The following is a 27,932-nucleotide window of genomic DNA, read 5'->3' on the forward strand; positions in this document are numbered from 1 at the left end:
AGGTGAAAAAGACAGATAACCAGAAGGGAACTTGGAAAGAAGAAGAAGGAAAAGAAGAAAGTGGTGCTCTCTCGTTCCGCTCGCTCGCTCGCTAACCATGCAAACCGCAAACCAAAACCCACCCCATGCATCCGCATCCCATCTATGCCGCTCGCTCCCGTCCTATGCAACAAAAAAAAAAAAAAAAACCAAGCTTGGTTGGTTGGAATACCACCACCACCCCCAACCACCTCAAAACACCGTCTTCAAATTCTTCAACCAACTGCTCCCCCTCCTCTCCCCCCTCGGCCTCTCCACCGGCCGTCCATCCCACGTCCTCATCCCCGCCGCCATCGGGTCCGCCTCACCAAACAAGGCGGCGGGCGGCGGCGGTTCCTTCGTCGTCTTCCTTCTCCTACCACCATCCCCACTACCATCGCTGCTCCTCAGCCCTCCATCGCCCTCCTTCCCCCGCCGCCGCCTCCTCCTATCACCTTCATCATCCATCATCATCTTCGAGTCCCGCTTCGCCCGGCTCCTCCGCTCCCGCCTCGCCTCCTCCTCGACCGGGTCGTGAAACGCGGCCGCCGCCGCCATCGCCGGGTCCGCGGGCGGGTCGAGGATGGTGCCTTCGACGGGCGGCGGCAGCGGCGGCTCGGCGGTGATCTGGTCGACCCAGGAGCGCGTCTTGTCGCTGCCGTGGTTGGAGTGCGACGGGTAGGCGGCTGCGGGAGGAGGAGGGGGCGGCACGGCGGGATCGTTGTTGTCGAAGTAGAAGTCGCCGGCGGGGGCGGGAGGAGGCGGGGGCGGGGGCTGCGAGCGTGATGATGACTTCCCGCCGCCGCCGCCGCCGCCGGCCGCACGGCGAGCAGCCTTGCGCTCTTCGTGCCTGCGGCGACGCTCCGAGTCGTCGTCGCCCGCGGTGCCAGCGGCGGCCGGAGGAGGTCTGTGAGAGCGACGGTGAGAGCTATGATGACGCGGAGACGACTGCTCGACAACATCGCCGCCGCCGTCCCTCTCGCGCCCGCGCTCCCGACGTCGTGCGCGCCGTTCAGCACGCTCGGCTTCCTTGGCGTCGAGATCCTGCTCCGCCTCGGCGCGCTCTGCAGCTTTGCGCGCCTCTCTCTCGGCGCGGCGCTGACGCTTCTCTTCGGCCCTCCTCTCCTCGCGCTCGCGCTCTTCCCGCAGCCGGTTGACTTTGGCTTCGCGCTCGCGGAGCTTGCGGTCCTCGTGCTTGTCGCTGGGGCGCTTGCGCTCGCGCCGACGCGCCGCCCTGGCCTCTTCTTCTTCGATGTCGCGAGCCTCCCGCTCCGCGCGCTTGGCGCGCCTCTCCGCCCTCCTGGCCGCGGCGTCGTCGGCGTCGAGGGGGGGAGTGCCGTTCATCGGAGGCATGGCGTCGTCGACGATCACGTCGGCCGGCGGCTCTGGAGCGCCGTCGTCGGACGGATGGCGTGAGCGGATCTTGCGACTTTCCCGACGCAGGCGCTTCGCGTAGTCTTCGTCCGCGTTGCGCGCCGAAGACCGCTTGCGTCTGCGCTCCTCGTCTCCCGTACGCGCGCTGCGGTGGCGGCGGTCTTCGAAGTCGGAGGCGACCTCTTTCTTCTTCGACCCGAGTCCGAGCATGCCCATAAGCCCTGTCTTCTTCGGCGGGCTTTCGGGATGCTCGCGTCTCTCGCGTCTGGTCCCCGAGCGCCTGGGCTTCTCGACGAAGGCCATGTCGTCGGGACCAGTCACTACCTCCGGCGCTTCGTCGGGGATGGCGGCGGCAGCGTCTACAATGACCGGATCTTCGTCCATTGCAGGGTCGACGCTGCGCGACTTGTGCTTGCGCCGCCTTGATGGATCCGAGCCTGGCGCTGGAGCGTCCGCTCCGTCAACCATGACCATATCGTCGTCATCGATAGGGTAGGGATCGTGCGGCGCTGGTCTTGTTTTGCGGTGCTCCCTCGTCGTGTGACGTCGAGTGGTCCTATCACGCCCTCGCTCACCCATATCCATGCCCATAAGCTTGGCAGCCTTTGATGAGACATGACCAGCGTCGTCCTCAGGCGGTGGTGACATCAAGCCGCCATCCCTTTCGACCGAAGGATGACGCGAATGCGACTTGGGAGTCCTGGAGTCGCGCATCGACTTCGATCTCGAGGGAGTACCAGCCATGCCAAATAATCCGCCGAGACTTCCGCCGCGCTTATTTGGCGGTCTCGAGGGTGCCTTAGAGGCGTGCTCGCCTGAACCAGATGACTTTGAGTCTTTCCCTTCGTCCCGCTCCTTGTCCTTCTCTCGATCGCGCCGCGACGAGTGCCGCTCGGATTTGGACCGCACCAGTCCAGGTCTTTCCTTTGTACCATTGTCGCGCGGCTTCTTGTGTGTGTCTTTGGACGGCGGTGCCACGCCCCAGAAGCCCCAAGCGCTCGCACCGTTCTTGTCGCGCACGACCTTCGGGCGCTCCTTTCGCGGTTCAGGTATAGAGGGTTCTGGCGGAGGAGTAGGAGGTCTCATAGATTCGTCACCCGGCGGCGCATCGGGCACGATATCGACAAGTGGAGGTTCGGGCATAGAAGGTGGTTCGGGCATGGGAGGCTCGGGCATCGAGGGAGGTTCTGGCGCATCCATGTTAGGGATTTCCCCGAACATGGGAGGCTTCGTCGCGCTGCTGCTGCTCTTGCTCTTGCTCTTCTTCTTGTCCTTATCCTTCTTGCTCTTCTTGTCGCTTGGCGGCGCAGGCTCTGGTGCAGCAGGAATGGGCTCGGGTTCAATAGGCGCTGGTGGAGGAGGGGGCGGAGGCGGTGGAGATACAAGTTCGAACAGCGGTTCGTCGTCTTCAGGGAAACTTCCGGGCACAGGTGAGTGGACGTCAGGAACTTCGACGATCGGGTCGGGCTCAGGAACGACGACAGGTTCAGGAATAGGCGGGGGCGCAGGCTCAGGCTCGGGATCCTTTTCTTTGCTGCTGCTGCTCTTCTTCGACTTGGAAGATTTCTTGTCTGCCTTCTTGTCCTTGGACGACTTTTTATGAGAAGAGGGCGCGGGTTCCACGATTTCAACCGGTGGCGGCGGTGGTGGCGCGACCTCGTCCGCAGGCGCGTCAGCAGGCAGCACTTCGGGTTCGGGCTCGTCGACGACGATGGGTGGCTCAGGGTCGACAGGAAAATCGGGCACCGGGGGCGGAGGCTGCGGCTCCTCGAGCGCTTCGAACGCCTTGAGGCGATCGCTCACTTTTCCGCCCTTCTTTGTCTTTTTCAATTTTCCAGAGGGCGGAGGCGACGGCTCACGCGGCGGCGGTGGGAGTTCAGCCTCGACAACCGCGGGGTCAGCTGCCGCTTCCTCATGCGGGATAGCGTCGTGTTCCACGAGGTCCTTTGCGACCGGACTTATGGTTTTCCTGAGTGAGACACCCCAAAAGCCGCCCCACGTGCTCGTTGCCGCGGGTGTGGGGTCGGGAGCAATCTCCGGTTCGGGCACTACAGGCTCAGGCTCGGGCTCGGGAGTTGGGAGTGGTTCTTCAGGTGGAGGAGGCGGCGGCGGAGGAGGCGGAGAAGACACTTCTTCGACAGCCTTGCCCTTCTTCTTTTTCTTCTTGTCTTTCTTCGACAACGGCGCCTCGTCCACGATCTCGACGATCTCGTTTGGATCCGGCTCCGCAGCTTTCGCAGCAGCTTCAGCTTCTTCCGCAGCTTTTGCGGCCTCGGCAGCCGCGAGCTCCTCTGCCTTCTTTGCAGCAATTTCCTCTGCCTCCTTTGCAGCGAGCTCTTCAGCCTCCTTCGCAGCACGTTCGGCTTCTTCTTTCTCGAGTCGTTCCTTTTCCTCCCGCTCCTTGGCCTCCTTCTTCTCTTGTTTTTCTTGCTTTTCCTTCTCTTTCTTCTCCTTCTCCAGTTCCTTCTTGGTCTTCTTCTTATCTGTGGAGCTTGAGCCCCATATGCTACCCCACCCCGAAGAGCTCTTGCTCTCCTTTTTCTCTTTCTTCTCGGCCTCGGGCTCGGGCTCTTGGGGAGGAGGAGGCGGCGGCACTTCGACGATGGGTTCGGCTTCGGCTTCTGGCGGCGCGGCTTCGTCGATGATCTGGACTATATCGTCCGGATGGCCTTCGGCATCGGGAGGCGCTCCTTCGTCGATGATCTGGACGATGTCGTCGGGATGACCTTCGGGCTCATGCGGTGCGCCTTCGTCGATGATTTCCATAATATCGTCGGGATGGCCTTCAGCCTCGAAGTTGACGACTTCTACGGGGGGTGGCGATTGCGCGGATCCTTCTCCAGTTAGCTTGCTCTTCTTGCCCTTTTTCCCTTTCTTGCCCGTGGTCGCAGTAGCCCATGCGGAATCATCAGCCGCAGGCGGCGGTGCCTCGATCGCAAGAGGTGCAGGAGGAGGTGGTGGAGGTGGGGCTTCGATTGCCAGGGGCATCGCTTCCTCTGGAGGAGTAGGGGCAGGTGGGAAGTCGAACGCCGCGTTGGCGGCGGCGCCTTTCTTCTTTTTCTTGTCCTTCTTGCCCGTGCTCCAACCGACGCTCCATCCCACATCCTCTGCAACGCCGCCCTCGGTGATGCCGTCGGGCTGCTGGACCGTGGCCGTTGGGTCGTCACCAACAACCTCCACCGGACCGTTCTGCGACTCCTTCTTCGGCCTGTCTTTCTTGCCGACGCCCCAGCCCCAAGCATCGTCGCCTTCAGCCTTCGGCTCATCAACAGCGTCCGGCTGTTGGACTTCGGCCGCGGGTGGCTCGGGCTCGGGAGGGGGAGGGGGAGCTTCGATTGCTGCCAACACACCTTTCTTTTTCTTTTTCTTATCCTTTGCGTTATTTCCCCACGAAAAGCTCCAATCGTTCTCCTCCGGCACGGCTTCGGGCATAACTACCACCGGCGGCGGCGGAGGAGGTGATGGGAAATCGTCGACAGCCATGGCACCCTTCTTCTTTTTCTTGTCCTTCTTGGTTCCCCAAGCACTCCAGTCATCTTCGGGCGCTACTTCAGCCGCCGCAGAGGGCGCCGCGATATCATCATCAGGAACAATGACAACCGCGGGCTCCTCTGGCGGTGGGTCGGGATCGGTCTTGCCCTTCTTCTTTTTCTTGTCCTTCTTCGAACCAGCCGTTCCCCATCCGCTCCAATCATCTTCGGCAGCCGGAGCGGGCTCGGGAGGCGGAGGCGGCGGAGGCGGTGGTGGCACATCGATGATGGGCTCAGGATCGGGATCCGCATTCTTGCCCTTCTTCTTTTTCTTATCCTTCTTCGAGGGAGCCGCTCCCCATCCCCAGTCGTCCTCCGGTGCAACAACTTCGACAACGGCTGGTTCGACAACGGCTGGCGGCTCAGCTTCGGGTTCCGGTGGCGGCGGTGGTGGCTCGTCAAGAAGGTCGAAACCTCCTTTCTTCTTTTTCTTGTCCTTCTTGTTCCCAAATCCCCAGAGGTCGTCCGCGGCAGCATCGGTTGCAGCGGGAGGTTCGGGTGGCGGTGGCGGTGGTGGCGGCTCGTCAAGAAGGTCGAAACCTCCCTTCTTCTTTTTCTTGTCTTTCTTGGACGATGCCGTGCCCCAACCCCAGTCATCCTCCTCCTTTTTCTCCTCTGTTGCACCACCGAAACCGAAGTTGAAGCCGCCGTCAGTCTTCTTCGAGCCCCCACCAAAGTTCCAAGCATTGTTGGCGTCGGCAGCCTCGTCCGCGGCAGCGTCTTCCTTCTTGTCCGAAGCCGGGAAGCCCCAGCTGGTCGAACCCCAGTTGAAGCCTGAGCCTCCTCCAAAGCCAGAACCGGCCTTGGATTCCGCACCGCCAAAGCTGAGGTCGATCTTCGGGGCATCCGCGCCCTCGTCCAGATCGACGCTGTCGAAGTTCATGCCGCCGGCAGCATTGTCAGGAGCAGCAGGAGCGGGGGGAGGTGGCGGAGGGACGGGGTCGGGGTCAGCGTTCTGTTGCCACAATTTGGTAAGCTATCTTAGCGCGAAACCGTCTCCCCTTATTTCTCCGGCCAAAACCCACGTGGGGTAGCGCCGGGAATGGCGCCATCGAGGGGAGCGGTTCAGCTATAGAACGACTTACCTTGCCCTTCTTTTTCTTCTTCTTGGAGGTGGCGGGCGTGAACCCTCCCCATTCATCGTCCGGATTCGCGTCGGGGGCGTCGTCCTCCATAGCCAGAGCGTCGAATGCCGAGCCGGTAGCAGCTGGTGCCGCCGCGGCTTCCGCCTCTTCCGCTTCTTCTTCAGCCTTCTTCTCCTCTTCCTCCTCATCGGCGGCGTTCTTGCCCTTCTTCTTCTTCTTGTTCTTCTTGCCGCCGGCATCGTTCCAGTCGTCGCCGTCGTCGCCGTCGTTGCCATTATCGTCGCCTCCGCCACCGTCACCTCCGGCGCCTCCGCCATCACCACCACCCTCGTTTCCGCCTCCGCCGTCGTTGTTGTCCCCGCCGCCTTCGTCCTTCTTCTTGTCGCCTTCGTCGTCACTCTGCGCCCAGGCGGCCACCTTCTTCTTCGCCGCCGGCTTCTTCTTCTTGTGCTCGCGCACATGGTCCACCTTCGACCAGTCGACCCTCGGCGCACCGAGACGACGGCATCCTTCCTTCTCGAGCAACTCGATCGACAACGGGTGTGAAGGTGCGCTCGGGGGTCCGTACGGCGGAAGCGATGGAGGAGGGGTGGCGGCGGTCGCCTCGGTGATCTGTGCGGCGGTGGCCAGCGCGTCGGTGGAAGTGTAATCGGGCGGCGCGTCGTCGAGCGTGTCTTCGTAGGTTGGAGGAGGATGAGAAAGAAGCTGTCGGTCGTCCGCAGCCATTACGCGCTTTTCGGAGCCCGCTTGGCCTTCGCGCCACCTTGTCGTCGTCGTCGTCATCGTTGGGCTCTGCTGCTGTTCGCGCGCGAGCGCGGCGGCAAGGAATCGCGCCGAGCTGAGCGCCTGATTGACGCGCCATCGCAGCAGCACCTCGAGGCTGGAGAGGGAGTTCCTGTCCGCGCGCTGCTGTTGCGGCCTTCGGTGCCGGCGTGACGGCGGCTCTGCTCTTCGTCTCGGCGGCAGCAGCTCGTCAAAGAGCGCAACAAGGGGCGGCGATGGCGGCGGCGGCGCCGTAGCGGGTAGGATAACAGCGGCCGCGGCCATTTTCTGCTAAACACGAAAGCTTCGAGAGACGCACTGTTGGGTCGAGGTAGAACCTTCGGGGCACATCTGAGCCGAGCAGCGTGTCCCGTTCCGGTTTTGGTCGGCGGCCGAGTGTGGGTGCAAGTGTGGTGGGTGAGACCGCGCAACTACTGTGTGCAACCGCCGGAGATGTGCAACCCAGGCGGCGGTCGCGGCAAAGAAGTATCTCGAGGCGTGTCTGCTCGTCCAACCCAACGCGGGATTAATTAACCTTTGGTATGCGCAACGCGCCAGGCGGATGCTCCGAGGTATGCAAGGTGCGCAAGGAGATGGGCTAGGCAGAAGGCCAGAAAATATAATAGAGCGCCACCCGGTAGCAGGAAGAAGAAAAAAAGACCCAAGGGTAAGCTGAAAATCGTGGGGCGATCCAGACAGCAGACGAAATGTGTCGGCAGCGCGTGTGGTCGACCGCCTCAGCTTTTTTGGAAGGTGTTTGAGGCTGCTTACTTCGGCACCGATGAGACGTGCGGCCGAAGGGTTACGCAAAGCAATCCCTTTTTTCTGCGCGACAGAAAGGGCGAAGGGAGAGGCGACGGTGGTGGTTGGACTGGCGAGTCACAAGGTTGCCGGCCAACGAGTTGCCAAAGCGCTTGGCTGAGCCGGTCAACCCCAGCCACTGCGACGTGATGGGACCCTCGGCTGTCCTTCTCCCGGCCAATCTTCCGCGATAGGCGGCGTGTCCGTGCTCCAACGCGGTGTCGAACGTGCAGGTGGGTGTGCAGACTCTCTGCTCCCGGCGCAGGGAGAGGAGGAGAACGCTTGGCCGTGGGCAATGCTCAGACAAGAGCACCGAAGATGTATCGATAGCAAGTGAGGATTGCGCGCGCCGGGGGAAAAGAGAAAACAGCAGCTGCACACATGCACGCTCTGCCCAGCAGGGACCTGACGTGTTGAGCTAGGCAAAGATGTGCAGCATGCTACGTCCTGCGCAATCGCCGCCTTCTGCTGGGCTCACCTGCGACCACCGCACTAGCCGTCTCCAGTCGCGTCCACGAGCCCAGCGAGCGCAAAGTGCGGCCTCGAACGGCGTGCTTTGCTGCTGTCGCTGCAAAATGCGTGCCGCCGTCTCATGCACGCATGCCACGCGCGCGCAGCGCCCCGCTGCTGCAGGACCGCATCCGACCGCTCACAGCGCCAGGACTCGCAGCGGCTCTGGCACGCTGAGAAAGCCTCCGACTTGTCGACGGCTGCTGTTGGTCGATCCGCACCTGCCAGGCCCCACGATGACCCGACTCGCCCGCCTCCGTCTCTGCCACGATCGCGCTGCGCCATCGGTTCCTCACCGCATTTTTGTCCTCATCGCTGCTCGACGACGCCGCGTGCCGCCACGCACGAGATCCCGCAGCCCGAAGCGAAGCGAATCCCCCATCCAGGCCAACCCTGCCCTGCCGCCCGAGCGTCTCTCTGCCCCTCCACTGCCTTTAGCGCCCCCTCATCCATCATGGAACTCGTCACTGCTTCTCCGGCTCATCACGCCGCTCGCCATCAGTAGTCACTGCACACTCCAACTCAAATAACAACAGGCTCCCGTCCGTGTATCATGCTTCGCCATTATCAAAAGGCTAACCAATGCATTTATTTTCCATCTCTTCAGCCCGTACCCGTCCCCTCCGCCGCCGGCGCCTCGTGTTTTTTCTCCCCGGCGGTGAAAAACACACACTTACATGCGTGGTTTTGTCCGTCTCACCCGGGATGGGATTCGGCGCCAGCGCGGGCGCGGCGCGGCGCGCTCGCCGCCCGCACGCGCGTCTTTGATTGATTGAAACGATGATGCTGATGATGAGGGGTCCTTATGATTCAAACAAGCGGGGCAGCGAAAAACACAAAAATATAAAAATCGATCAGGCGGACGGTTACACAGATAGGTGCTCCATCAGTGCCTCTTACTCTACGTTTCCTCGCTTTATGGTGGATGGCATAGGATTGTCTCCTTCCGTGGCCTACGAATGCTAGGTACTCACCATCCTTGGGTGAATAATGTCCATGCGTGCCTGGTGGATTGCGGGTCGATCATTCGTCCACGCCGTCGAGCAAGAAGTTCTAGGCCTTAGACTACTACCTACAAGACTGCTGCTGCCGGCGCCGCCGCCGCCGCCGCCGCTGCGGCAGCACTCTAACAGCCGTTGCGAAAAGAGTGCGCAGTAGAGAGAAGAAAGCGATAGACTGAACTAGAGCAAATTGAATGCAACTAACGATGGCTTGCCTACTCGCTTGCTTGCCTTGCTTGCATTGCTTGCATTGCTTGGCTTTGCCTACCGCCACGGAAGCCCACGTATGTAGGTATGTGCTGGTGTTTTGAAGTGCACCCCATCTAGCCCCGGCCACTGGCGTCCGGCAGAGCCACTGGATGAGACGGGGCCCGGTTCGCGAGGCGCGGCGCGGCCGAAAGACGTGCAGTAGTCGTTCCGCGTATGTAGTAGCTTTGTGTGCATTGCATCGTATGCATACAACGCATGTGTGTATGACGACGGACTGTACTGGCGGCGGCAGCGCTGTTTTGGTGTTCCCTCAACCCCGGAGAAAAGTGACGTGGTGGCCACTCTCGTTCGGTCCTTTGCTTTGACCGGTCATGAGGCAGCCATTAGCAGCGAAGTGGGAAGATGATGTGTCGTCATTGGGAACCGAGACTTTTGAGGCTTCGCCGTACCCGATTGGACTTATGGATCTGACTGCTTGGAAGGTAGAAGTGGTAGCAGGAACAGCGCCTGAAGGCTTGTACATACGTACAAAACCCACGTGTAAGAGAGACAATTGACGGTCGGATGCGTATATGTCCCGCATGTTGTACGGGCATAAAAAAAGAAGGGAAAAACTCTTCATCGGTCGTGTAACCACAGACTTGCATCTGCATCACACCATCATCACACGTATCTGGAAATGCAACTTCAACGCAAGAAATAGGTATCCTCGATTATCAGGGCAAAACTAAGCACCGACGTCCTTAGAACAATCTAGAAAGGAAGAAAGCAAAAATCAAACATGAAGAACAAAATCAACTACAACTACTAAGTACCGCTTACGCACAATCCGTACTGGGGTATAAAGTTTGGGATATCACAGAAAGCAGACCGCCCCGCCGGTCGCCCAAGCACCTTTTTAAATAATACGCCGGAAACCGCTCCCCGGTCTCGTTTTCTTTCTACTATCCCCGAGATAAGAAGAATGGGTATGTGAGGATGGAAACAGATAACGCAAGAAAATGTAGCGAAATGTTCGGTCTCCAAGCTGGAATTGGAAGAAGAAATAAGGTCGGAGTGATCCGATGTGAGAGAATTAAAGCAGCGTACAAACAAAAAAAGGCCGCTATGACCAAGGGTAATTGAAATGTGAAGATGGAGAAGTAAGAGAATAAACAAAGAACGACGAAGTAAGCCTGCTTGCGATGAGCAAGACGTTTGTTTGGCTGCATCAACAGATATTGGAATCGAGGGCTATTTTGCGTGTGGTAACGTGCAGATCAGATATCTTCGTTCGACACGCCATCGAGGATCTTCCGGGCCGCATCGAGTCTGCGCCGCCAAACTTTTGTTTCGTAATCATCGTCCTGGGCATTCTGGAGTCTAGCGCACACTTGCTGCACGCTGGTCGTCAGAGCGTACAGCAAATCCTCGTCTTTTTGCTTAAGCGGCGTCAGCTGGCCTCTCTCCTTTTGCGGACTGAAAAAGGAGGCGATGATCTTCGAGGTGGAATCGAGAACCTCCGGCGTTGAGTCCCCTGGCGAATGGATGTTCGGACTGTAGGAACTGCCTGCAGATCTCAGCCGGCGCTGTCCACTAGAAGACGAGTTTTGGCTGTAAAAGCTTCCAGTCGAACGTAGCTGGCTATTCCCGCTTGAGGTCGAGCGCAGACTTTGATTGCTCTGTTTAGGCGGAAGGTGATGACTCAAAGCCTGCTCTGTGAACTGATCAAGAGCCTCATTACTCTCTTCAGATTCAACATCTGAACCTGGACCGTTTCCCTCAGTGGCAGTCTGGAATGTGGCTACTGTGGAAATGGAGTCCTGGCTGCGCGTACGCCTATGCGGAGACAGTGCGGATTCAGGCAATGTGGGAACCTCCGGGATAGGCGACACCGGCCTAGTGGTCTCAACGGAATCCTCAGAACTGATACTCTGGCTGCGGGTTTCGCGGGTATACGTGCCCATGGCGCTGTGGAGGAAGAAGTGCTCGTAATCGAAAGCGTCTGCACGATCCTCATGACGTTCGGCAATGACTTGAGGTGCGTCTTCATAGATGCTCTCTCCGTCCACTTCGCGCTTGTCATATTCGTGTCCAACATCCTCGGTATCGGGTGATCCACGATCGTCCAGTATGCGGGTATCGTCAGATCCGGATTCGCTTGATTCTTCCTCGGCCACCTCGTACTGATCTCTCTTGGATCCAGATTCATTCTTATGGTACCCGTTGTGAGCTTCCGCAGGAGACGAATTGCGGGACATGCCGTGAAGGTTGCGCTCAGAACTGGATGAAGATGAGGTGCTGTTTGCGTGCTGATCGGCGCTAGAGTCCCAACTCGGAGCGGCAGTGAAGGGACTAGGAGTTCGAAGGTTTTGAAGGCTGCGTCTCTTCATGTCCTCTTCCCGAGCTCGCTCCTTTAGGCTCGATATTCTCCCCTTAAGATCGTGCATTTGTGCCCGCAGATCGCTCGTAGTGGAGGCCGAGCGTCGCAGATCAGCTCCCGTTTTATTATAGCCATCATCCTCCCGGAGCGTTTCCAACGTCGGTGAAGCCTGGTAATTGGACGTCCGGGAAACCGAACGGTGATTTTGTTGTTCGGGATGTACCCATGTGTGCCTAATGACCTCTTGGCTGCGGACTCCTCGCAAACCGCTAGAGCGATTTCCCACGGTATTACCAAGGCTGAAGTCGTGTGGGGACCATTGGCCACTAAAACGGCCCATCGCGCTAACGGCCCGCTTTTCAGGAGGTTGGCCTCTGTGCGACATGGCAGAACTAGGCGGAGTTGCCACGGATATGTCGCTATGCACGCGAGTATGACCGGAGCTTCCATTCGGCGTAGAGTGATAGGAGGAATGCCTGGCCTGCGGGATGTAGATAGGGCCGGACCCTTTGGGAGTTGGCGAGATGCTGGACGCTCTTTTATAATAGTGGTAAGATGTGTACGAGGGTGGGCGCTGTGGCGGATTCAGCGACTGCCGCGCACCTCTGAGATTGCCTTCCATCAGCTGCGAGAAAATTAGCAACACAGCTCAAGGGTTTTGTCGCTTGACACGTACGTTGAGCCTTTTCTTGGCATTCGCGAGGATCATTTCCGCTCTCTTGCTCAGCGCGGCGGAGGAAATTGCCTCCAGGTCCAATTCCTCCTGGCCCTCCAGCCATTGCTCGTTATCCGTATCGCCATCGCTGTCCGCCACATACGGCAATTTGCCGTAGCGTCCGTCGCTGTCATCGGTGCTCCCGCTACCGTCGCTGTCTCCGTGCGCGCCGTCCGGGCTAGTCGAGTAGTTTGCGCTGTCAGCATCCCCAAGCCGGGCATGTTCCTGAGCCTTGCGTTCCATGTCTCTCTGCCAGTTGTGCATTACGTTGGTGCGCGGCGTGTCCTGGGGCGCATCGTCTGCGTCGCGGATCTGTCCCTTGGGGGTTGTGTCGCCGTCAAAGGGCTCGTCAAAGTCGCCGTCGAAGCCGTCGAAATGGACGGATCCGTCGTGCGACATGCGCATGGCCGTGGCAGGGCGCGAATTGGAACGGCTTCGGCGGCTGGGAGGGGCCTTTGCCAGCTGGAAGCTCTGGCGCAGCAAGTGCGACGGGGGCGAGGGCGGGGGCTGGAAGCGCAGGCGCGGAGAGGAGAGGGAGTCCTGGGGGTCGCTGAGGTCGGGCAGGATCATATCGGGGTTCGTGAGCGTGGGCGAGGGCGGGACTTGGGGCATGGCGCCCCAAGTCGTCAGGCTGACCATGGCTTCGAATCGCGATGCTCCTGCGTGGAGCGTGTAACGGTTGGACAGACGCGCGATCAGGGATGCCCTAGCTGGGGTGGATCATGGCGACGCGGACGGCAGGGGACGAGAAGCGGGCTGCAGCGGGGCGGCGGGCAGAAGGGAGCGGCTGGCGCTTTGTGGCTCGACGGGCTACTGCACTAACAGCGAGGCCATGCGGGCGGGCATTTTTGCGAGGACGAGAGAGCGGTAGTAGCACACGGCTTTGGCGATGCCCTCAGCCCGCACAGCCCGGGGCCCGGCGCTCAGGGGCCAAGCGAGCCCCGGCCAGCTGCTGCGCCCGCCCGCGCGTCCCAATCTCCAACGCCCAACGGCTATCGTCTCCACCAGCTTTTGTCCGCCAATGTGCGTTGCGTGCCTGGCTTCCACGTGGTGGCTGCAAACACCGCGCTGCCCGTCTTACCCACCGCGCCGCCGATCATCTGTGGGCTGAGATCGCCTGGATCGCTGGCCACACGGCAGCGCGCGCTCGGTGCGGGTACGGATTCATCTCAGCCTCCCGCTGCAGCCCTCCTTGCGTCGTCTCAGATAGAAACCACCGTTCCCGTCGCATCTCCGACGGTTTGCCTGGACCCTCGACGGACAGCTACTAGATGGCCCCGTGTCAAGCTGCCTTGTACTGGCACGCTGGCCCTTCAGACACGTGGCGTCCATGGGAGAAGATGACAACCGCTGACACCCAGGGCTCAGAGACATGCTGAGAAGCGGAGGCGGCAGTGACGCCATGCCGTTATGCGTTGCAAGATGTGGCTCGCTCGGCTATCGGTCGATCTTGTTTTGCATATCCTTGTTGTCGTCACCTGCAACGCCACGGAACCGTCTCTGCAGACCTGAGCTTGCAGGTCATGGCCACAGCAATTCGTCCGCATCTACCCAGGCCGTGTCCAGCTCTCGTCAGTCGTCCGAGGTCCCAACTAGATCAACAAGCGAAAAAGTCTCCGCATGCTGTGCCTTTCGGACTCGTACGCAGTCAAACCCTCCCCCGCTTGTGACGCCATCTTGGACTCCGCGCGTACCGTTACCGTACTTCCCCACAATCCGGCATGCCACAGTTCAAGCCTCGAGGCCTCTCATTCGACGAGTCCTACGGCACATCCTTCATGCGCCAGCTGAAGCGGCAAAGCCGTCGGGTTACTGCCGTGCGCCGGCTAGTAGTTCTCGCCGTCATGGACCTTGCTTTTCCCCATTCCCCGACGGCCGTTGACCGTAACGGTGCCCGCCCTACGTCTGGTTAAGCCTCGTCAGTGTGCATGTGGCTACTCCGGCCCCGAGCTGAAAGAATGCAGGAGCCAGTAAGAGTCGTCTCATGGGAGGACAGACCACGTACGGGCCGGGGGCGGCTCGACGGTCCACTGCCAAGTCGATGGATCCAGTTCCGATCGCCCGTACTTGCGGAGATCTCACCTGCATTGCATCTAACTCAAGCTGAGCTCCGTAAAGACTGGGCCTCCCAGAACTAACCCGTTGGCGAGCCCCGATGGCTGCATACACTGGACCGGCTACTGCAGTCGAGGCTGCAAGCGTCAAGCCTCCATACCCAGACTTGGGCTATGGCCTGATTTCATTGTTGCCGCACAGCTATGTATCGGCTCTGCCCGCCCTGCAGACGTACATGTCGACTGCTTTGTACCCCAGTAACTGCAGATTTCTACTCCGATGAATGACGCTTCGAGTGAATCTCCCCAAAGCCACCCCTTGGCCTGGCCTGTAAGACACTCTCCCCCGCCAGGCAGTGTCGCATCAATTAATATCACCCTCTTCGTTGCCAGGGTGGACGGAGATCAGCTACCCCTCTGAATTTCATGGGACACCGAGACATGACAAGCGAAACGGGAGTACCAATATCCAAGCCACTTCAACGGAACGACTCCCTCGCCGCAAGACGACACAGCAGCCCCACCATGTCCGCCTTTTCTGCCACCCAACTCCTACCCGAAACTTTCCGGGCCCTCGACTTCCCTGATGGCAATGAGCAAGGAGAAGGACTGTCATCCAGCGTATCAGCAAACATCCCTTCGATATTCGACCAAGCGGACGGCAATGAGAACGGCGAAGGGCCACAGTCCGCTGCATCTTCTCCAGGCGCTCACAGTTGTGGCTACGACTTGATGCCTCCTCCTCCCAATTTGTCGTCCGCGAATGCAGAACACCTGGCAGACAGGCTGTTCTCCGCTGACCATCTCAATCTGATCCTGCGCCATCAGCCCGCTTTTTCCAAATTCACCAAGTTCCTCAACAAGTACCGTCCGCGATCTGCTCCGACGTTGGTGCGCTATCTGGAGACCCGAAAGGCAAAGGCGGCCATCGAGTATGCAAACTCGATTGCATTGGAAATGACAGCACCAGAAAAGCGATCGTCGGCGTCGGCGTTGGCTGCACACATCAGCAACAGATTCGAAACACGTTCGCAGCGAGCAGTCGAGGAGCTGATCAACGATGCCCTCCCCGCATACATCACAAATAGCCTCACACAGCTTGTAACGGAACTGCTAGTAAAAGACATCACTGGGACTAGCGCGCCGATGAATCGACATCTAGCTGAGGGGCTTGCCGAAGTGTATTGTTTGGGAGACCCTTCCCTACCTGACAGCCCCGTCATCTACGCTTCAGAGGGTAAGTCCCGCCCTTTTGCCGTGGGAGTGAACATTACTCATAGGCCTCAGAATTCCACTTGGTTACTCAGTACGGGCGAGACTATACAATTGGGAGAAACTGCCGATTTCTTCAGGGGCCGAAGACACAACCTTCAACCGCAGAGCGCATGGCTGAAGCAATGAGATCTGGTCGTGAGACCTGCGAAACCGTGTTGAATTAGTAGGTGATCATCAGTATTTCAGGAACTGACCATACACCCCTTTCTGGCGATGTCTCGCTCTACCTACATCCCACGTATCAAAGATCACGAATCAATCGCTGACGTAGGCATAGCCGCCGTGACGGAACGCCATTCCTCAATCTATGCATGATAGCGCCTCTGTACGACAATACAGGCAAGCTTCGATACTTCATTGGCTGTCAAATAGACGTCACCAACTTGGTTGAGGGCGGTAGGAGCCTCGAGTCATTTGCATTATTGCTCGACCAAGATGAGGAATCCCAGAGGCAGGGTGGCAGTTCGCAAAAGGGTTCTCTCAAAGCGCTTGGTGACCTCGGCGAGCTGCTAAGTACAGAGGAGACAGAAGTTCTCAAACGAAAGGGCCGGCTCCCTCCAGGATCATCTCGCGCAAGTACGCCGGCACCGGCTACTCTACCTGCTTCGAATCGGAGATACGTGGGCATAGAAGATCCCTTGGCCATCAACATCTGGCCACCGACACAGTTCGGTCATCATGGAAGACTTCCGGGTGTCTACCAAAACGTGAGCCGCCGCCTGTTTCCTCATTTCCCCAGTGCCCCCAAGGTAGCTTCCAAACTAAGCAGTATATCCTTGGTAGTTCTTGCTCGTCCGCCCATGGCCATCTCTCCGCATCCTCTTCACCTCGGCCGCTCTCCGCATCCCAGGCCTCGCCCAATCACGCCTCCTCGACCGCATCGGCGGCCCACATTCCGTCCGCGAAGGCATTGCCGCCGCCTTCGCCGAAGGCGCACGCGTAACGGCCAAAGTGTCATGGCTGACAGGCAACATCAACCATAGCAACAACGTCAACGTCAACCATGGAGGGCGGGGCGACTCGCCACACCAACACATGCGCAGCAGCAGCATCGAGGGCAAGCCGCGCTACATCCACTGCACGCCGCTGCACGGCTCCGACGGCGCTCCCGGCGTGTGGATGGTCGTCATGGTCGAGAAGGAGGACATCACCGGCACCATCAACGCGCCGTACAACCACAACCACCGCCGCCGCTCCAGCTTCGGCATCGTCAACGGCACGCACGCGCAGGAGAAGCTGTTCGACCAGTCGCAGCAGGTGCAGCAGCCACACCAGTACCGCATGCGCGAGCCCGAAGGCCGCGACGCAGTTGGCGGCGGCGGCGGCGGCGGCGGCGGCGGCGGCGGCGGTAGCACCAGACGGAGCCGCGCGCAAAGCACCTTCTACGACGACTACAACGACGACGGCCGCTCGATGCCCGCGTCGAGCGCCTACGCCGAGTATCTCGCAACCAGCAGCGCCGCCACCACCAATGGCGGCGCCGTCCGCAGCGGGAGCGCGTCGAGGGGCCCGTCGAGGCCCCCTTCGCGCGCGGCGACGACGGGCACGTCCAGCTGGCCGCCCGCGCGACCGGAATTGCAAGCCACGCCGCCTGCACGGAAGATGACGCCCCGGGAGGAGACGGCGCGGATGGTGAGGCTGCCGGTTTTTCCGCAAGAGAGGCTGGGCGAGGTGGATGGGGAGTGAGGGCGGGGCGCATCGAGTATCGCGGTGGTGGTGCTTTGGGTTGCGCATGCCGGTCGACTGGCTTTCACTCGCGCGCCGTTCTTTTCCTTTTTTACCCTTTTGCTTTCCGGGTCTGATGGTAAACCGGTCATCACTGTCTTTTTCTTCGTATACCCGCTGTCTCCTCTGCTTCCTCTTGAATTTGTTGTTACTACCGCAACGCAAAGGGTCTTCTTCCTTTTTGAGTCCTCGTCCGATGTCTTCTCTGCTTCGATATATAGAGTGGTCAGACTGACTCGCGCGCGGTTCACTTAAGCTTATATCGCCCCCTCCCTCGTGTTCCCCTGATCCCCGTTCGTGCAATATACATATATAAACATGTCGATCGTATTCGCACATCCGGCTAGCGCGTTCGTGCTCGAATCTGGGGACAGGACGGGAAAAGCAATTAAGCTTATTCCGTACCTCGTGGGTGGTTGATTTTTACCTTTTTTTTTCACTTTTGCTTTTTCGTTCACGTGTGCCCGCGGCTTCGAGCCGGTGGGGGCGTTGTTGTCTCTGCCTGAGCATTGGACGGCCTTGGGTGGTGGCCTTGGGTGATTCGAAGCATCTTCTCTCATGCGGAATTTGATACGGCTGCATCACAGCAGGCGACAGCAGGTTTGGGCTCAACTCGCATCTAGTGCCTCACAGGTGCATTTGCGCTATACTCATGGGTATGGTTGAATTCTGTCAGCCGGACGCATTTGCGCCCATGTTCGAAACTTCGCTTCGACTACGTCCGGAGGCTTGATTCAACCCACCCATATAGGAAGATCGGGAGCGTTGTCGTCGTCGTCGTCTGTAGAGCTTCGGAGATCTCAGATGTCTTGTAATCTGTTGTGTCTACTTTTCTCAGAACGAAGGTGAACACTATGCGGTTGTTACTTGCTCCGATACGTTGGCTCACTGATGGTGCTTTCGATGGTGGGTCGTGTCATCGGAGCGAATGGTCTAGTCGCTATTTGGGGGCATTTCTCATCCCTTCTGGGTCATAAGGTTAGCTTATAGCCGGTGCCTGTGACAAATGTTTGACTGTTCTGAAAGGAATCGTCAGGTGCCACGCTTTCGTCGCCGATATATATAAAGATTTCGACCTGCTTGCAAAAGCGCCATCTCTCAACAACTGCGACTTCTGTATTCAATTCCTTATCCGTACAGGGTCACACCAGTCACTTTCTGTGGCAAAGCATGCATTTTGCCCGGTACTTGGATCGGGAAGGGACTTCTTCAACACTTGGTCGCGCGGGAGTTCTTTCGTAAGCACATCGCCAGGAAATTGGTGACTGCTCGTTTGCACCAATTGTTGTCGACGCTGGACAGCATCACCAGTACAGAATGCTGAGGCGCGGCGGTGGATGCAATGGATGTGGGGAAGATACCGCAACGGCTGACTGCCGTCGCGGGGACAAAGTCGATCTCTTCCTGCAAGATCACAAAAGTATGTCATTCAGCTCATCCGGAGGAAAGTCAGAAGCGCTGTACGTGAATAAATGCTTCAGCTGCAGGAAGCCCACGTATCTTCATAGGTAGGGTAGCTTCATCGGTTTCGGTCCGGTTTAAAATGGTACCGACCACAGTTGATCATGGGTCGGTGGGCAGAATGTGGAGGACCTTGTGGCTGTTTCGGTATGACATAGCCGCAGGGTATGCACGTGCGTTCCGTGATTTGGCCTACTTCCGCTTCCTCTTAAATTCGACTCTTCTCTGCCTCAAAACCAGATCCAAGATGTGGATGTGGATAAGCAAACTCCTCTTACCCGGTGCCTTTCATTATAATAGACTCATCAATCCTCTACCATACCGGTCGACGAACACGGATACTCTGTGTGGTTCCTGGAGTTCTGCTTTATATTCCTACCCCGTTATCGCTTTAGACTGGCTTGGAAGTGCCGCTCCTCCTGGTGAAGCATGAAATATCATCATCGTTCATGATTGGATTGCATCATTTTTTCATGATGACGAACAGCATATTTGGAGAGCGGCGGTAAAATTGAAAACCCTGAGCGCTTCCAGTCTGGCAGTTGAGCGTTGGGTAAATAGCAGCATCAGTCGTAGGCGCATCCGAGTCCCCTGATGATCGATAGCTGAGTGAGTCTTTTAGGATATCGGAGCCAAGCCTCGGGAAAGAACCAACATATAAGCTCCCCTTTTTTTGGTCACACGGTTGAGATTTACACCAGCACGCCTTTGGTACACTGCTTAGTGGGCCATAACAGCAGTCGCAGCTATCCCTCCTTGTAGCATCTGCTTTTTGTGCACACATTTTGGATAACAAATTGCATTTTGAGGACGGTGGTAATTCTGTATGACTGTCGAAATCCGTGGCATTAGTCTGAACACGAACAATCAAATTATCCCAGTTTGCAGCGCATTGTGGCCTTGTGCGGGCTAAAAACCTACAGCTTCATAACTCCAAGCGACATATTCCTCGAGCTATCATCCCGCGCTACTGAATAACGCTCCATGAGTCGACACAGGAAGGAGACACTTCTATAGGTCTGATTCGGCGAAGTGGAATCCTGCCATTAAAGTCCAAATGCATGAAGGCGCGGCAGGAAGGTCGGCATGACGACCCCATGGGTTCCCGCAGCTGCCCATGTGCGCCCCATACATCACCCACTTCGCAAGGGCACCGACAGTCACGCTACCAATCCGAGCCGCAGTCACCAAACGAGCACAGTCTTCCGTTCAACCCTGCAAACGGTGTGGCACGCGTGGAATCGCGGGCTGAATATCTACTAGGCTGCTCTTCACTGTCGTCGAGGCTGAGCTGGCCCACCATAACCAGCGCTTGCGAAGGACCGACGACGAACGTATGAGGGGAAGGGGTTTTGCGTGCAGCGCTCTCACTTCTGACGCATGGCCTTGCCCTTTCTCTTCTTGAACACCACGCCGCCAGCGGCCGCACCGCCATCTCCCTTCTCTCCTTCAGCTCGCTCCTCGTCCTCCGCCTTCACCAGCGGTATATCCGCGAGCTTCAGCCCCGCACCAACGGAATCGGCCTCGACGCCCATCCCGCCATCCCGCTCCTTCTTGATGCCATCGTCCTCCTCCGCCGGCTCCTCCTTCTTCACCCCCTCACCAGGATCCTCCTCCTTCTTGACCTCAGCATCCGCCGCCGCCTCCCCCTCAATCTTCACCTTCTTCGCCCCACCACCACCACCACCACCACCACTCAGCAACGCCTCGATATCGTCCGCGGGATCCGCACCTCCCTTCGCGCCGGGAAACGCCTTGAAGCTGTTGCCCCAGCCCGGTTTCCTCGCCGGCTTCTTCTCGCCGGCGGCCAGCGCGCGCCGCAGCTCTTCTTCCTCCTCCTCGCCGTCCTCGACCTTGCGCTTCCTCACGCCGACGTTCAGCGGCGCGCCGCCGGCGCCGCGGTTCGCGTCTCTGTATTCCGACGAGTCGTCATCGAGCGGCTTGACCGCCACCGTCTGCCACTCGCCCGCCAGCGCCATCTCGCCGCGGTACTCGTCGGGCACGGCGACGCCCATGTCGGCGAGCTGCTTGAGCTGGCGCTTGCGTTCCTCGGCCGTGGCTTGCTGGCTCGGGGCGGTTCGTGTTGTTGTCGGCTTCGCTCTGCTGCTGCTGCTACTTGTCGCTGCTGCTGAAGACGAAGACGAAGATGCGCCGGTGAGCCCGTTCAGCCGCGCGACTTCGTCCCTGGCGCGTTGCTTCTCGCGGTCCTCGCGCTCGCGCGTGCGGTGGATGTCGCGCAGCGAGCGCTGGATGGACGACTGGTGCTTGCCCGTCGCCTCGTGCTGCTGCCGCTCGAACTTGGTGTCGCGGACGAAGAGCTGGCAGAACTTGCACCAGTATTTGGGCGTGGATTTCCAGTATTCGGCCATGGCTGTGCGTGTGCGGGTGGGTGTGTCTTGTGTTTTGTTCCCCCCGGTTTTTGGCGGTTTGATTTTCCGTGGCGGAGGTCGAGGGCGGTTTTTGCGGGGGTGGTGAGGCCGGTGTGGTGTGGGCGGCTTTGGGGGTTGTTCGAGGTTCGAGGTCGGAGACGATTGGATGGTCCGAGGTGGAGGGGGGAGGGAAGCGTCCGTGGAATGCGAGGAGTGAGAGTTTGAAAGTTGTAGACGGCGGGCCGGGGGTGACGAAATAATGGGTTGGGTTCCCCCCAGATGTCGGCGTCTGGCAATCGCCGACGGGGACCTCGAATTTTTGGCAGCCCGCGCTTTCTCGCTCTGAGCTCGGACCATCGCTCTCGATCTTTCGCCGCTACAACAACAACAACCTCTACCGCAAAACCGAGAGAGGCCGCCAGCCCCGCCCGCCGCCGCCATGGCCGACCCCAATTCCGCATCCCAAGGCGCCGCCAAAGCCGCCGCCGACGCAGGCGCAAAAGCGAGCGCCTCGCAAGCCAACCCGGTCTTCAAAATGATGGGTTCGTCACAACCATTCCCTTCTTCCCCAAGACGGAAAGTGCACAGCCATTGACACGACGGCCGACTTCTCGACACACAGGCATGCCCAACTTCCGCTTCAAGCTGCCCTCGCGCAACTGGATGATCTTCCTCGCCGTCACGGGCTCGTGGACGGCGGCGCTGGTGTACGACCGGCGGCAGAAGAAGCGCGTGCAGCAGGGCTACTGCGACGCCGTGGCGCACCTGGCGCGCGAGCCGCTCGCCACCAACGAGATGCAGCGCCGCATGACCGTCTACCTGGCCGGCCCGCCCGCCGACGGCCTCATGGGCGCGCGCGAGCACTTCGTCGAGTACGTCAAGCCGATCCTGGTGGCCGCCGCCATGGACTGGGACGCCGTCGAGGGCAGGCGGGAGGGCGACGTGCGCGCGCAGACGGCGGAGCGCGTGCGCGGGTTGAGGAAGGCGCGGGGCGAGGCGAGCGCGAGCGCGGCGTCGCAGGAAGACGAGGACGAGGACGTGGAGAGCGTGGTGCTCAAGGCCAGGGCGCGCATGGGGATAAAGGAGTGGGAGGGCGCCCAGGGCGACATCGTCATCGGCAGGAATACGTGGAAGGAATACGTGCGTGGCCTGCACGAGGGCTGGCTGGGACCTTTGGACGCGCCGCCGCCACCGCCAGCACCTGCTCAGGTCGAAACTACTCTGTCTCCTTCAGACGACGCCTCGCCATCCGCGCAGCAGCAGTCTCCGCTGGAGGAGGGCGAGCAGAAGCCAGCAGCAGCAGAAGAGGAGCAGCAGCAAAAGACCGAAGAGGAGCGACAGAAGGAAGAAGAGGAGCTGAAGAAGAAGAAGAAGCGCGCCCAGCCGCCGCCCTACAACTCGCCGGCCGACTACGCGGCCGCGGCGCTGTCGCCCAACTGCCCGCCCCAGCTGCCGCCGTCGGCGCCCATCCCCTACCCGCACATCCTCGGCTTCCTCAACACCCCCCTCCGCATGTGGCGCTTCCTCAACCGCCGCCACCTCGCCGACGACATCGGCGCCCAGGTCGCCGCCGCCGTGCTCGCCGCCCACAGGCCGTACGCCGGTCCCGAAGCCGAGTTCGGCGAGGAGCACGTCGTCGCTCCCGCCGGCGAGGGCGAGGATGGCGAGGAGAGGTGGGAGCAGCAGGCCGTGCTGAAGAGCGAGGAGAAGGAGTGGCACAAGAGCGTGCGGAAGGAGGCGGCGAAGAGGAGGGAGGAGGAGGGCAAGGAGAGCGTTTGGTGCGATGAGATGGTCGTCGACCCGCGCATCGGTGGCAGGATGCGGAGGTTTGTGCTGAGCGAGGTCGAGAAGGCGAGGGTGGAGAGGATCAACCAGGGTGTCGAGGGTGTGTTGGGAGAGGAGAAGAAGCATGAGGAGTAAGTTCGTTGCTGAAAGGAAGGAATGATGGCTCGTTATGAGGAGGGGTCTGCATCTTTTGACTCTGGGTGTTTGGAGGGATTGGTGGATCTGTATTATTCGTTGTTCCTTCGGTTTGTGTATTTGTCTGGGGGAGGGGGCTTTGGGCTGCGGGAAAATAAAAAGGAACTGTGGATATTGTACCATCTCCATGCTCTCTGGACGACGACGATAGAACTTATAGATATGCGATGCTCCTGTACGATAGACGAAAATGTCGGATGACGCTACTCAACTTTGAAAACTGCCAAGAGGCATTGGATGCATATGATCTGTCTGAAGCTAATCTCATGCGCTCCGGGGCTTCTGTCAGGTGGTTCATGTTCCGGTGTAGCCTGACTTCAACTATATAAGAGGAATCTATCAGTGAACGAAACTGTCTCCTCGACAACATCGCTTCCACGCCACATTGGGAGACAAATACGGGTCGAACACTGGAAGGAAACTCGTTTCTCCTTTCCAGCACACAGTCCCCGTAGGCAGGGAGACTAGCTTACCACTCTACTAATTTCCTCTTCACTGCTCGTACTCATCACCATATGATTATGCTCTTCTTCACCATCATACGCTTTTGATACTGGACACCATTACGAGACTTAATTCATCAAAAACCATGCCGGGTCCAGATTCCGACATAGAGATGAGGAAGGAGCAGGAACACCGAACCAGTTCAGCTCTTACGTCATGTCATGAGTATCTCCTTCAGTGCCACTTTGTACATACGAGCCCCCGTTGAGCTGAGAATCCGGGTTTGGGAGGCGCCATGCTTTTTAAGTGTGCTTCGTGGAGCGAGGTAACGGTGGCTGCTGAGCAAACACCGGGCTGATCTGGTGACAGAGGCAGAATATGACGTCACCGGAAGCTACTGATGGCATGTGGTCATGAGTGAATGTTGATGTGATTGGAGGGTGGGCGTCAGTAGAGGGGGTATTGTGATGCAGGTGGTGCTGTTGTCCCGTGTCTGGCTCTTCCCCGCTGGAAAGTGCTGCTGTACAAGAAGCACAGCTAGGGGTGAGAACGACGTCAAGATTGCCTAGGAAGCTATTGCTGCAAAGAGCCGATACTGCAGACACACCCGCGACAAAGATTCATGTACTTCCGCCGTCTCCGTGGTCGAGTGACGGCGCGACAGATGCACTATGCCCGGAGACACAACCGGGACCTTAATATCTGAAAATGATTTCCATCATCATCATTACTGACTTTCGATCTTCATCATCGCTTGAGCTGGGTGCACGCAAAAAAGGCCCCCAGGCTTTTGTTTACAAAACCCATGGAACAGACGTAAAACCTTCAAGATAATTTGCCTGCAGTGCGGCCATGCTTGTGATTGGCCAGAAGCATAGTGTACTCTTTGAATTCCGCTCTGGAGATGGGATCTGGAGACAGCTGTCTGAGGCCGAGCTCTTAAGTGAAATGGCAAAGCGAGAAAAGGAAAAGCCCCAACAATGATAGGCTGGTGGAAACGTGCGATAGCTGAGTCACGCACCAGGTTGTCAATCACCGGATCAATGCCATCTCCCATTCTGTGTACGGATAATTATAAAGGATGACTCCGCTCAGTGTGATGGGTCTCCGGAACTACAACATCAGTTTCGAGGTCTCATCTATCAGAGGTTCAAAACAAAGACCAAACAACGCCTTTGTACTGTTGGGTTTAAAAGCCTACAAGCGAGTTATCTGAGGTCGTATGTTCGTATGTACGTTTCGCGTTTCGCAAAGGGCAGCATTTCGTTGAAACAATGGCCGGCACCAAAAGTCTGGTTTGATGGCCAGCGTATTTGCGGCATGATTACCATCCTCTCATCAAAGACGCACTGATAGATTCCAATGGAGAGACAGAGCTGGTGGGCTACGGACCACATTACGGGACGGGCGATTTCACGGCGGTTGCCGTGCACGCGGTGAAGCAAGGACGAGGATGAATAATGACGGGCAACGAAATGAAAACCAATACTTCCAGAATAATGTAGATCACCCATGCGGGTTCCAATTTTAGAGGCGGCCTGAATAGCCGACTTGTGCTCGTTGACTCGAGATGATCGCCGGGGTCGAAGCGTCTTCAGCATAAACAAGCGAGGCGTACGGATACTTATTAGCACAGAATGACGACCTTCGCGAGTCCGTGCCGCTCGCCCCGTCGAACAGCCCTGGGGAGTTAACTCGGTGCGAGCGAGCTCAGATACAGCGAGCGCCGGCCGGTGGGTGGTCTTGACTGCGGCTGCGACGTCACACGACGAGCCTCCCGGTCAACGTTGATATAGAGCGGCCAATCAGTGAAAGAGCCCGTATACGCTCGGGAAGCTATACTCTGTTTCGGCAAGTTGATCGGCAAGTGCATGTTCATGTGAGCAGCATGGAACTTCCGGCATCGGCATTTTCGGCCGGCTGGAGTACATCAAACTGACGCAACCGATGCCGAACCGAAGAATGAGGCCTCTAAACCAAGGCTAATACCTATAGAGCAGATGCGATGTGCGCACGTTTGGCCACGCAAGCTCATACACCACTGGCCTTCTCCTGGTCGTTGCTCGGGATGATCGACATCAGCTGAAGGGCCGGGTGCGACTAGAGAAAAGCTTTGGAAACCCTCCGCAGCTGAAGAACAACAAGTCCACATCGCCGATTCCATGGACGTCGACTTCAGCCGCACGCGTGCTCCGCTGCTCCGCAATGCTTTGTCGATTGTCCTTTCGGCCTACATACCGTTGCAACCCCGGAAGAAAATAGTCAGTAACGACGTACCCAATCACCGGACAGTCCTTCAGCCATGTGTTCTTGATCACACCATCCTCGCCTTTTTCTGATCCGACGACGTCGACTTTTCGTGAAGTCAGCCTTATGAGTCCAGCCGCAACCCTCAGCTCCAACGTGGGCGTCATGGAAGAAAACAAGAAAAAGATTGATTTGTCGGGTAGAGAAAGCATGAACCACCCACGGGGACAACGTGCAGACTATTGCAGTGCCCACCAAGAGTATGATCCTAAAACGACTCTACCATGCCCGTCTGCATGCATGGGCAGTTGAAAAGACGCCCGGATGAAGCTGTAGGCCTTCAAACAGCGCCCAAGGTCCACGAACGGGCTCCGTTTGCCGTGGTACATACATACATACCCAGACTGCCCTTCCCCTCCCCCACCGAAAGTATTCCCCACCAGCCAGCTTCAACCCGCTACACAACGTGGACACCCGCATACATACAGCATCTTGCACGACGACAACTCGAACGACCGGTGAAGAGGCGCCCCGCTCCCAAAAAGAAAAAGAAAACAAAAAAGGGAAGACTCGCTACTCACTCGATCCGGTACTCTTTAGCGCCCAACAAGTCACATATACGACATACGAATGCTGAAATAGATGACCACCCCCAACCATGCCCCGTGACGCGACACACCGACACTCAGGATCCCCGCCCCGCAAAATCGCCTTACTCGCATGCACCTTCCCACCACGGCGCGACCTGCGTCAATGCAAAAGCAGCGGGCCGACCGGCACATCGCGGAGAAAAAAGCAAGGGGTGGAGGGGGAGGGGGAGAGAAAAGCAGATAGAAGCAGGCAAACGATTGTATGTTATGCATGTACGTACGTACGTACCTATACAAGAAGAGGGGAAAGCCAAGTACGTACCCGACGGGTAAGCGAGGGGCCGAAACCGCTCGATGGATGTATACGTGCGTTCCCATTATTGTTTCCGAAGGAGGGGGGAGGGGCGGCGGAGACGTTGTGGTTGACAAACGCTTTGGTATGTACATATGGGCCGAGATTTTCGTTTTCAGCATTTCGGTTTGTGATATGTGAGCGGTCACTTTTTCTTTTTTTTTTCTTTTCTTTTTTTTCTTGCCCCCTCCCCTCCTTCCTCGCTGATGACGGGTGTCCTGATGTTCCCCGTGTTTCTCGTCACATTTGTTTCCTTTCTCTCGGAGGATGGGAATGGTTGCTCGTCTGCTGCGGGGGAATAGGGCGCTTTCTTCGTTTTTGTAGACAGGCTTTCCCTTCTGGAAATGGGAGAGAAAGAAGGGGCCCTCTGTGTAGCATCATTTGTTGATGGAGGAAGGTAGACCGACGTTCGTGCAACGCAAACGGTGCCATGCCAACAGCAGCCGCGGGGGAGAAGCCTCGGGAGAAAGAAGGAAAGAAAAAATAAAAAAGCAGATGCAAGGGGTGTCGGATGCAGAGGCGTGGCGCATGCGAGATCAGATGAGACGACAACGACGTAACGTAAAGCAAGGCAAGGCGCACAACGGGATCAAAACAAATGTGCGAGGGGAAGGGAAAGCAAGCAAAAAGAACTGCACGTAACACAGACAACGGTTCCCTTCGGCTTTTCTACACTGCTCGCTGTTGTGTTTTTGATGCAAAGAAGACGAGAGGCAAAGGAAGCTTAAAAAACAACGACAGAGAATAGGAGAGAGGACCAATGCTGACGCCACGAAAGTGGGAGGCAAAGCCGAGATCGAGAAGGGAGAAAGGAAAGAAAAAGCAACCAGAATCGGGTGATCGGCGTAGATGAAAAAAGAAATAGAGTAGAAAACCGTTTCGATCATCGTTCGATTGCTCACATATGTCAGTGTTTTGGGGGCCATGCATGCCTGCAAGACCCTGAACGGCCACGATCCCGGCTGCGGCGGGCACCGCAACCCGCAACTCTCTGCCCTCCCGCCGTTGTATCCTTGAATCGAGCCCGGTAGACGGCAACAGCAACAAAAAGAGCCGACGTCTCGTAC

At 58.2% G+C, this 27,932-nt stretch overlaps 6 protein-coding genes across 6 annotated transcripts; 2 read left to right on the forward strand and 4 right to left on the reverse strand.

The window, feature by feature from the left end:
• Nucleotides 1–231: 231 nt before the first annotated feature.
• On the reverse strand, nucleotides 232–6,733 carry SLP2_2 (Synaptotagmin-like protein 2; the record flags this gene model as incomplete). Its single annotated transcript, XM_066776355.1, has 2 exons — nucleotides 232–5,898; nucleotides 6,008–6,733. 2 exons carry the CDS (start codon nucleotides 6,731–6,733, stop codon nucleotides 232–234), a joined length of 6,393 nt encoding a protein of 2,130 aa, XP_066634236.1.
• A 3,817-nt stretch (nucleotides 6,734–10,550) lies between these two features.
• SLS55_004904 (uncharacterized protein) lies at nucleotides 10,551–11,880 on the reverse strand (the record flags this gene model as incomplete). Its single annotated transcript, XM_066776356.1, has 2 exons — nucleotides 10,551–11,767; nucleotides 11,877–11,880. 2 exons carry the CDS (start codon nucleotides 11,878–11,880, stop codon nucleotides 10,551–10,553), a joined length of 1,221 nt encoding a protein of 406 aa, XP_066634237.1.
• Nucleotides 11,881–12,302: 422 nt separating this feature from the next.
• Nucleotides 12,303–12,980, reverse strand: SLS55_004905 (uncharacterized protein; the record flags this gene model as incomplete). Its single annotated transcript, XM_066776357.1, has 2 exons — nucleotides 12,303–12,908; nucleotides 12,972–12,980. 2 exons carry the CDS (start codon nucleotides 12,978–12,980, stop codon nucleotides 12,303–12,305), a joined length of 615 nt encoding a protein of 204 aa, XP_066634238.1.
• A 3,836-nt stretch (nucleotides 12,981–16,816) lies between these two features.
• SLS55_004906 (uncharacterized protein) lies at nucleotides 16,817–17,383 on the forward strand (the record flags this gene model as incomplete). Its single annotated transcript, XM_066776358.1, is given in 2 exon segments — nucleotides 16,817–16,822; nucleotides 16,838–17,383. The coding sequence occupies 2 exon segments, from the start codon at nucleotides 16,817–16,819 to the stop codon at nucleotides 17,381–17,383; spliced, it is 552 nt and encodes a 183-aa protein (XP_066634239.1).
• A 2,867-nt stretch (nucleotides 17,384–20,250) lies between these two features.
• Nucleotides 20,251–21,252, reverse strand: SLS55_004907 (uncharacterized protein; the record flags this gene model as incomplete). Its single annotated transcript, XM_066776359.1, has 1 exon — nucleotides 20,251–21,252. One exon carries the CDS (start codon nucleotides 21,250–21,252, stop codon nucleotides 20,251–20,253), a length of 1,002 nt encoding a protein of 333 aa, XP_066634240.1.
• Nucleotides 21,253–21,787: 535 nt separating this feature from the next.
• On the forward strand, nucleotides 21,788–23,172 carry TIM54 (mitochondrial import inner membrane translocase subunit tim54; the record flags this gene model as incomplete). The annotated part of the gene is made up of 2 exons (XM_066776360.1): nucleotides 21,788–21,794; nucleotides 21,875–23,172. The coding sequence occupies 2 exons, from the start codon at nucleotides 21,788–21,790 to the stop codon at nucleotides 23,170–23,172; spliced, it is 1,305 nt and encodes a 434-aa protein (XP_066634241.1).
• Between the last annotated feature and the right edge of the window lie 4,760 nt (nucleotides 23,173–27,932).

The sequence above is a fragment of the Diplodia seriata genome (assembly GCF_021436955.1).
Source record: "Diplodia seriata strain FDS-637 chromosome Unknown scaffold_4, whole genome shotgun sequence".
NCBI lineage: Eukaryota > Fungi > Ascomycota > Dothideomycetes > Botryosphaeriales > Botryosphaeriaceae > Diplodia > Diplodia seriata.